The sequence below is a fragment of the Sinocyclocheilus rhinocerous genome, unplaced genomic scaffold (assembly GCF_001515625.1).
Source record: "Sinocyclocheilus rhinocerous isolate Xijiao unplaced genomic scaffold, SAMN03320098_v1.1 scaffold28, whole genome shotgun sequence".
Taxonomy (NCBI): Eukaryota; Metazoa; Chordata; class Actinopteri; order Cypriniformes; family Cyprinidae; genus Sinocyclocheilus; species Sinocyclocheilus rhinocerous.
The window spans coordinates 807,409-817,994 of NW_015652416.1; the positions used below are offsets into that span (position 1 = coordinate 807,409).

At 35.3% G+C, this 10,586-nt stretch overlaps 1 protein-coding gene across 1 annotated transcript in view; it reads left to right on the plus strand.

The window, feature by feature from the left end:
* LOC107714946 (trypsin) overlaps positions 1 to 4,845 on the plus strand; it is a 7,552-nt gene extending 2,707 nt beyond the window's left edge. The window contains exons 3-5 of the mRNA XM_016520943.1: positions 1,480 to 1,621; positions 2,736 to 2,999; positions 4,250 to 4,845. Of these exons, the coding sequence (XP_016376429.1) occupies positions 1,480 to 1,621; positions 2,736 to 2,999; positions 4,250 to 4,420 (577 nt within the window). The 3' untranslated portion in view covers positions 4,421 to 4,845. The remainder of the gene's footprint in view (positions 1 to 1,479; positions 1,622 to 2,735; positions 3,000 to 4,249) is intronic.
* Positions 4,846 to 10,586: the final 5,741 nt, after the last annotated feature.

A 10,586-nucleotide genomic window follows, 5' to 3' on the forward strand; every position in this document is an offset into this window, starting at 1 on the left:
TACGTATATGGAATAACCGTTTTATAAAAGCAATAAGCCCCGTGAAGCCGTGGTTTACAGTGAATTTATAACAGCTAAGGGGGTTTTAGGGGGGGAAGCCGTGGTTTACAGTGAATTTATAACAGCTAAGGGGCGTTATAAATTCACTGTAAACCACGGCTTCACGGGGCTTATTGCGTTTATAAAACGGTTATTCCATATATGTAGTAAGGTTTCACAAAATAAAACAGCAAATAAAGTGTAATGATATAAATAAAAACAGTATTCTTTCACCAAACAATGTAGTTCCTCAGAATCAGTTGTGGTTGCAACAAAGTGGTTGCCGAGCAACAGAAAAATGTAAACAAATGTGTATGTTTGTAGAGTAATTTACAACAGCTTCGAACGTGGCTCAGCCAATCAGAATCAAGGACCGGAACTATCCGTTTTATAAGTATTAATATTGGAAGGTACAATGGCAAAATATCATCCAAAAAAAACAACAACAACACCAAAAATGTAAAATAATATAACAAATGAAATGCAGTTTAAATATAGTTTGTACAGTAAATGTAATGATAAAGTAATAAATTAATGCTAAAATAACAATATAGTAATGACTCAAATTCATTAGTGATTATTGTAGTTTTTAATTTTTTGGGAACAAAAAAAATCTAAAATACCGGTACTTCACAAAAGTAATACTACACAAACTACACAAATAATAATAATAAAAATAGTTTACGTAACAATATGTGTGTGTGTGTGTGTGTGTATTAACAAATATGTACACACACACACACGCACACACACACATTTTTACATAATATATTATTGTTTTACAGCTGGTCTTCCAGTCTGATCATAGCTGGTTTAAGAGACTGGTTTAGAAGGGTTTTGACCACTTCTTCAGCTAGTCAGGCTGTTTTTAGCTACTCAGGCTAGGAGACCAGCTGATCAATCATCAAAAACCATCTGAACACCAGTTTGACCAGCTTAAACCAGCAAGCATTTTTTAAGTATTAAAAAACTGGCAGACAGGGTTGCCAGTGATTCACAGTAAAAATATGGTTCAGGCATTATGGGATGACATATTGGCACTTAAAGGCTGAATTTTATAACTCATAACTGTATATTTTAATTGATATAATGTTAATATACCGAGCTACTTGAGTTATCAAAATCTGGATAATACAGGTGGAAAAAAGAACAGAATAGAGTTCAACTACAGAAATAAATATCAGAAAGCATAGCACAAAACACACTAACGTACATTACTGATAACAAAAATAAGGAAAAGTAAAAATAATCATATGTGATTTCTGGAAATTTTGATAATGTATGATAATTCATGGTTTTTATTTCCAAAAACCATAAATGTGAAGATATATTACAGTGTATTTTAAAGCAGAAGTACAGTAAAATACAATAAAAGTTGAGTTTTTGAACTCAAGTTAAAAATCAGTCTTTATGAAAATCAGTGTTGGTTTGTGTCTTTAGGGCGGCAAACATGAGGATCGTGGCTGGAGATTTTTCTGTGGGACTATATGAGGGGACGGAGCAGTTCCGCAGGCCTCATGTTTTAATACCTCACCCGCAGTACAACAAAGCCACCAATAACGCAGACATCATGCTCATTAAGGTGTGGCAGTGGAATCAATGCTCCTGTGTTACACCGAACCGTCAGTAGCTGTGAATCATTGATTCCTTTCATGCATATACAGGTGCATCTCAATAAATTAGAATGTCGTGGAAATGAACACAACGATCCGGCATCAAGTCATATTACATGAAGTGATGGATGTGTCTCTCAGTGATCAGTGCTGCAACAATACTGCATGAATGTTTTACACCTTTAAAGTTTTAATTGTAAACTTAAAATTCTATACTTTTATATTAAATGTACTTTACTATATAATTTGATAACATTTCACAAAAAGGATTCATTTGTTAAAATGAGTTACCTACATTAGTGAACATGAACTAACCATAGAAAAAACTTCTGAAGCATTACTGAAGTTCACGGTAATTGACTAATACTATACTACAATTATGAAAATCAAAAGTTTTATCTGTTAATAATATTTATTGGACATGAGCTGTAGCATGAACAAACAGTTGTATTTTGATGAACTAAAACATTAACAAAGATTAATAAATAGTATGACAAATCTATTGCTCATTATTAGCTCATATTAGTTAATTGTTAACAAATGGGACTTTATAAAGCATAACAGTTTTAGTATAACAGTATAGCATAGATGTTTAAATTTTAGTATACATGTAAAAACATAATATAATATAATAGACCCTTTTAATCTTAAAATATGGGGAAACAAATCTATTTACTACATCAAAAACCATGCTAAGCTAAACAAAAATTGGATTGAAAAATAAACGTTTTGAAAATGAATAATAATAAATAAATGTTTGTGTGTGAATTTTTACACAAATTACAACTGTCCCACACTTCCATTTCCACCATAATAATGTTGTCCTCAGTAAAAGGATTATAAAACATGTTATGAATAAAAGAAAAGAAAAGTAAAATCAAGGCAAATATCACTTGTTGTGCATCATTTCCAATCAAGATGTCATTTTGTCAAATTATGCAAAAAGTGTCATTATTTGAGATGTGAACTGGTGAAAATGGTAGGGTTTCAGAAAAGTTGACTTTTAAATAAAAGAAACATGAACAGCATTTTATTGTATGCTTTATGTGCACCATTAATTTTTCCTTTCTCTCACCCGTTTAGCTGCAGTCTCCCATCTATGTGAACAGTTTTGTGTCTCTGGCGCCGCTGCCTCGGCAGGACGCTATGGTGGCCGTGGGTCGCGTGTGCACCGTGTCCGGCTGGGGCTTCACCACTCCAACGGGAGGAATCCCTGCAACCCTGCGCACGGTCAAGTTGCCCATCGTGTCCAGCACAGTGTGTAACGCCACGGACTCTTTTAATGGAAACATCACAGAGAATATGATCTGTGCAGGATACAGCGAAGGAGGAAAAGACGCATGTAAGGTGAGACAATCGATTAATGCTTCACAGGCACTTATCTTAATGTGAACGGCACAGGACAATGGACTGAACCTTTTCTGATGCTGCTGGAAATCTTCTATTTATGAATAAGTGGTAAAAACAAACATTTTGGAATAAAAAACTTCTTGGAATAAACTACTGGTAACTATTAGCACAATTTGAGTGATTTACTGGACTTTGTTGTCAGGAACATGGTCATCTTATATTCAGTCATTATTTGGATTTCACTGTTTTTGCCAACAACTTATAAATGTAATTGGTTGCACTGCTGACTGGGTCTAATTAAACTTAGAAATGTGTGGCCATTTACTTTAGTTATCAGATGCAAATTAATTAAAAAATAAAATAAAATAAAGAACTATCCAGTTATATAAGCATTTTCAAACCTAAGTGGAGCTCAACTCTTTAATTAACTAGCACTGTACTTGTCTTGTGAAATATAAAATAAATAAATGTGTGTGATAAATCTTATTCAGTCAGGTTAGAAATATCTGGTACTAATTAAAGACAAAATGAATGAATAAAAATGCACTACTGTTCAAAAGCTTGGAGTCTGTTTGATTTTTAACGTTGGCTCTTATGCTCACCAAGGCTGCATTTGTTTTGATAAAAAATACAGTAAAAACAGTAATATTGTGGAATAGTTTTACAATTTAAAAGAGCGTTTTTCTATTTAAATATATTTTAAAATGTAATTTATTTCTGTGATCAAAGCTGAATTTTCAGCATCATTACTCCAGTCTTCAGTGTCACATGATCCTTCAGAAATCTTTCTAATAAATATGCTGATTTCCTGCTCAAGAGACATTTCTGATTATTATCAATGTTGAAAACAGTTGTACTGCTGCTTCTTTAGCAGGAAGTTCAAAAGAACAGTATTTATTTGAAACCGAAATCTTTTGCGACATTATAAATATCTTTACACTCTCACTTTTGAGCAATTAAAAAAAGCTACATTTAGCTTACATATCTTTTGAACGGCAGTGCAAAAAAAAATCAATAAATAAAAACTAAAAATATATTTTGGCTGACATTGTAAATCTATATATTTCAACCCCTCGCCTTCAATCTGCTACGTAATGCTCAATTTTTAAGACCCAAGAAATTGTGAAAGCACATGTTCTGGTGTCGTTGTGAGTTTCTCCTTCTAGTTCTAGTTTGATCACTCTTCTCGCACACCACCTGACCTCCCTGTCCAAAATCATATTAATATATGATTGTCTTTTCTGCAGGGTGATTCTGGAGGGCCGCTGGTGTGTGAGGGCCGTGTCTATGGCATCGTCTCCTGGGGCAATGGCTGTGCTGATGCCCAGTACCCCGGCGTCTACACGTCCGTCTCGAGGTTTCGTCAATGGATCGATGGAACTATATTTGGCTTTTATGGAAGGTGCCTCAAGTATTAGACTGCAGTGTTACCCCAGCACTCCCCTAATCGAACTTGAAACGGCCTCGAAACATGCCAACATGAATACTGTTGCTACTTTCTTCTATTTGAAAAGTTAGGACTTTTGATGATTTCCAGACGAGTACAACGCTGTTCCTCAACAGCACATCTGTTCCTCAACAGCTGGTAGACCTTTTTTTAAACACAGTAGTTTGTGCAAACTGTTCCTTAAATGTGCCATATTGCTGCTTCCCTGCAATGTCAGTGAAAACTAACAATAGAAAGCTGAAGGAATATTTAAAAAACAACACAACAAATTACGAACGCTTTTATATGGAATGGTACATGTGGGAACGAAATATTCATAACATTAAAATGAATTTAATCAAACAGACTTTCATTTGGACTGTAACCAAACTGGTTACACACTTGAAATGAATAGTTTACTCAAAAATGAAATTGTCAAGTTACTCACCGTCATGGTTTGTCGACCTGTATAAAACTGCCTTTATGTCTTTCATCTGTGGAGCACAAAATGAATAATTTTGCAAAATGCACAAGCCAAGGTTGTGGACAAGAATATAGATAAAAATAAATAGATACATTTTATATATATATATATATATATATATGTAGTAAGATATTTAAAAGAATTCATAAATGAATACTTTTATTCAGCAAGGATGCATTCAGTTGGTCAAAAGTGACAGTAAACACATTTATAATCTTACAAATGATTTCTAATAAATGCTCTTCTTTTTATTCATCAAAGAATCCTGAAAAAAAGTATCATGGTTTCCAAAAAAATATTAAGCAGCACAACGGTTTTCATCAGTAATGATGCTGAAAATTCAGCTTTGCATCACAGGAATAAATTACATTTTAAAATATATTCAAACAGAAAGCAGTTACTTTAAATTGTAATAATATTTCACAATATTGCTGTTTTTACTGTATTTTTTGAGCAAATAAATGCAGCCGTAGCGAGCATTAGAGACTTTTTTTTTTTAACATAAAAAAAATGTTTGAACGTTAGTGTATATATACATAAGACAATTGTTTGACAATGCAAAAGTATTGAGCTATTAAATGTATGTCCTGCATAAAACATATTTTAAACCACCCTAAACTGGTTTGCTTGTCTTGAGTGGTTTTAGAGGGGTTTTGGGCACTAAAACCATCAATGTCTGATTTGAACTTTTTTTAAGTAGGATGTGGATCATGATTTAGTCTTAAACGAGTTTCATGTAAAAGAAATAATATTCGCATTTACAGTAATTTTTAAAAATAAATTCATACTGAAATATCTGATTTCTAATGTCAAATCTGAGCAGTTTGAGAAGTTGCTAAGAACTCTTCAGACACACATACGAGATGACTGTTTTTTTTTTTCTCAGGAAAGAAAAGGGAAGCAGAGGATTTAAACAAAAGTCTCAATTTAATCTCACTGCTGTCTAGTAGACACAATTGAGATATACAGGAGGGTCTCAATTGTGATTTTTTTTCTCTATCTGGTTTTAGGAGTCTAATGTTCAATCTGTTCCCTGTCGTCTGTCCTCTTGTGTTGATATTTACCTCTTGAATGGCTGCTTTTAGGTTATTCTTCTAAGCAGGTGTGAACTTGATTCCAGGAAGGAGTGGCTGAAATCTGGACAGATTAAACTACACCCGATAGGTCATCTGAGGCCATATCAGCACACCACAAATACTGCACGCCCTACTTTGACAATTCTCAAATGACAAAACTAGGGAGATGTCCTTCAGCTTAAGGGCGTGTTCTTCATCCAGTGATGGATATGAGGCTCCAGCATTACGGATTACATAAAGAGACGTCTCTATTGTGAGATCCATAGCTTGAACACGTCAGAGGGGACTTTGAAGACCTATCGCATGACATATTCGGCCATAGTCTCGTACAAGCAGCATCTCAAAGGGAAAACTGACATTTTTGTTGTGCAGATTTTCACATTGTAGGATTTAGCACAGACCAACAATAGTCTCATGATTGCAGCTCTCTGGGGAACCTGGCTTTGTTGTCAAATAGACAAAACATGACATGTAACATTGAGCTGCGTCTGAAATTAGACCAGCCTTATCGGTTTTTCCCTGACTGGTCTAGTTTGAGACTAAATTTATGAAGTACACCTCATGACTGTAGTGTAGTTCAAAATCAATACAGCCCAAAACACATCAAGAAAAAATATTCACAAAATAAGCTTGTTAGGTTTTAAATAATTAAAAAGAGGGATAAGACAGACAGATAGACAGATGAAAGATAGACAGACAGACAGACAGACATATAGACAGATGATAGATAGACAGACAGACAGAAAGACAGACAGATGTATAGACAGATGCTAGATAGATAGACAGACAGATGATAGATAGACAGACAGACAGACAGATAGAAGATAAACAGACAGACAGATGATAGATAGACAGACAGATGATAGATAGACAGACAGACAGATGATAGATAGATAGACAGACAGACAGACAGACGGACAGACAGATAGATAGATGGAACAATAGATAGATAGAACAAATAAAACAACAGATAGATAGACAGACAGACAGATAGACAGGTTTTGTATTTATCTAGGATTTATGGCTAGATGATAAGAGGATAGATCACACAAACAACAGACAGACAGACAGACAGACAGATAGATAGATAGATAGATAGATAGATAGATAGATAGATAGATAGGTTTTGTATTTATCTATGAGGATTTATGAATCCAACCCACAAGAGGGCGTTTAATCCACATCCATTAGAATAAACTAATATGGGATCTCCTGTTTTATAAAATTCCATACAGAATTTATTTTCTGCCATGGGTTGGCCAGCTGCCCACTGGCTGATGGGAGAGCCGGTCCGCTCTGCTCTGCTGGACAGGACAAAACACTCTGACACAAGCTCAGCGTGACATCACAAGCAGCCTCTTCCTGACTGATGCAGCGCTTCATTCAGAGCTCTGAAAATCATTAAACGTGCTATGGCATAATTTATGCTCTGTTGTTTGTGTGATGCAGACATTTACTGAGAAATCAATGGCAAAGCTAACAGTTAACTTTTTTTGCAACATAGTTTGCAAACAGAAATATCCCACATTTGACTTTTGAAACGTGACTGTGGCTCTAGGAGACACTTAGGACCTTGAATGCAGCTTCATTCGGCTTCACTCTAACATACTAGCACGTGGATTACGTTTTGTTCCACTCTTTCAAATACTTGAATTGCCACTAGGGTGAATTTGACCCGGACTTTGCAACACACACACAATACAGCCTTCCTAGGAAATGGAAACAGTAGGTTAACTTTAAAACCCACTGGCATTAGTGGAGCTATTGTGATTTATGGTGCATGCTCTCAAATGCACTCTCAAAGAGAGGATGGGTCAAGACGAGTGGCCTAAATAACTGTTTTTTGTTGGTTTTGTTTTTGGCATTGCTTGAAACTCCCACATCTATGCCACATAAGAGCTCCTCATACACTGCAAAAAAAGAAGTGTGCTTAATTGTGTTGAATTTTAGAGTACTTAAAATCTTAAAAGTATGTTTTTTTAATATAATTCCCTATAATATAATTTTAATGAAATTAAAGGCCACTTAAGTGTACTTAAAGTGCACTTAAGTGTTAAGTGCTTTAAGTGTTTTAAAAAGTGCACTTTAATAATGTCAAATTAAAATAATTACATTTCAAATTAAAGTACATTTTAAATCATTGTTTTAATTATTTGTTTGTCATGCTAAAAGTACACTTATTTTTTAATGTTACATTTTCAGTACTTGATTATAATGTAACTGTTTTATGCAATATTACATTAGTTAAATAAAAGGTAATATATTTGAAATGCACAAAATTGCAACTTTATAAAATGTGCATTTACAAATATATTTAAATATGAAATGCAAGTTATATCAATTAGTTTAAAGTACATGAATGCTTGTCGCAACATTTTGCAGCACACTTGAACCATATTGCAAAGACAATAGAATTATAAATTACATGAATATAAATTATATAGTATAGTACTTAATTCCTACTATATAATTTAGGCTCCAAAAACATTACTTCTGTCAGGACCACTATCGTCAAAGATGATTGACAATTAGCATATAGTTTGGATTGACGGTATGGTTCTGTTCTGGGCAAGAACTCCCTGCGCATCCATGCAGCCTAGCATGGATGAGAGCAGGGAGAGCAGCGATAACCCCCCCAGGGTAAACAGAACAGAACCAACAAATGCATTGCAGATATCGTTAAAGTTCAATAATGTTATGTACACATTTTAGAATTAGTCTGATTCAAAGGAGAACCAGAAGGCTGAATCCCGACTGACAGAGGAGGAGCCACTATCGTCAAAGATGATTGACAATTAGCATACAGTTTGGATTGGTGGTATGGTTCTGTTCTGGGCAAGAACTCCCCGCGCATCCTTGCAGCCTAGCATGGATGAGAGCAGGGAGAGCAGCTATAACCCCCATCCAGGGTAAACATAACAGAACCAACATAAATGTATTGCAGATATCGTTAAAGTTCAATAATTTAATGTACACATTTTAGAATTAGTCTGATTCAAAGGAGAATCCGAAGGCTGAATCCTGACTGACAGAGGAGGAGCTGGGGATGGAGGAGGGTAATTAGCTATTGAGCAATGCGAAAACTGCTGATAATACTGAGGGACCTTTTATATGAATGCTTAGATAGGTGTCGTATTCCCATAGGTTGATGGGGATCAGCTGAGAGTCAGCTGATGCGAGCTTGACTAACGTGACTGCCAGAACTAATGCTACGCTAGATATTCTGTTTGCACTTAAGTGTATCTCAAGGATATTAAGAGATAATTCACTCAAAATGGATGGATTTTTTTGTTACAAACATGCAGCTTTTCACTTCAAAAGACATTAATTGATGGACTGGAGTTGTGTGGATTGCTTGTCGATTACTGTGATGTTTTTATCAGCTGTTTGGACTCTTATTCTGACGGCACCCATTCACTGCAGAGCAAGTGATGTAATGCTACTGTAATTTCTCCAGATCTGTTCCCGTGAAGAAACAAACCCATACAGTTTGGATGGCCTGAGGGTGTCACTTTTTATTTTTGGGTGAACTATTCCTGAAAGTCTGTGGTTTTATAAGGAAATATAACTATATTTGAGTAGGAGAGAAGGGCTTCCTACTAAATTTCATAGCAGGTAAATGCAACACTCACAATCTGCAGTGGCTAATGAGTCCCATCAGTCAAAGCTGAGTAAAACAAAGCCTTTGCTCCCAATGAATGATGCAATGATTGCTCTAACAGCTTCAGATGTACCCAGCCACTTAGTGTTAGGAACACACATTTGAACATGACGGCATCTATTTTTCACCTTCAGCATACAGAGAAGCTCAATTGAGATGAATAGCACTACTGCACAGTCCTGGCACATTTAACAAATTTAAACCTTTTCAAATAAAAGTGTTGCACTATATAAATATACTGTAACTTTCAAAAAACTTTCCTCTCCAGTCCAGTTCAAGAACATGGCTCGTTCAAACTATTCACGCTTGAAATAGCAGCTAAATTGACGGCAGTTGTTGAGAGCCCGCAGATATAGTCCAACATACAGTATATTAAAAAATGCACAGACGGAATACAAGAACATGTCGTCTGTAAACAGCCTCTACAGACAGACAGATGGAAACTCAATTCTGAAATGGATTATTTAAAAAAAATCATTATATGGACTTAAATCAGCATATCATGCATTTAACAAACTTGAATGGATTAACAGCTCTGGTATAAGCTAAATTATTACTTTTTTAAGGTATATGCATTTACATAGAGAGAGCGAGAGACTTTTTTTTTTTTTTCACTACAGTGAAATATCAGTGAGTGGGCGAAATAAAACAACGGTGACCTGCTTTTGCCATCTCTCTTTAAAGACTTCTAAATGCACTTATGTATCTGTCCTCAAGACTTCATCGCAGACGAAGATGAATAACAATCACCGTCTCGACCTTTTGTTATGAAACACTGAAAATACTGTAGGACGTGAGTCAGGGGGCAGAATGGAGAATGTTAATTATGAGCCATTAAGTCTTCCACCAGACCACTTCAGCAGTGCATTGCAATGAAACGTTATTTATTTCCAACTGATGTCCCATTTTCTCCGTTCACCCACTCAGTTCCTGTCTC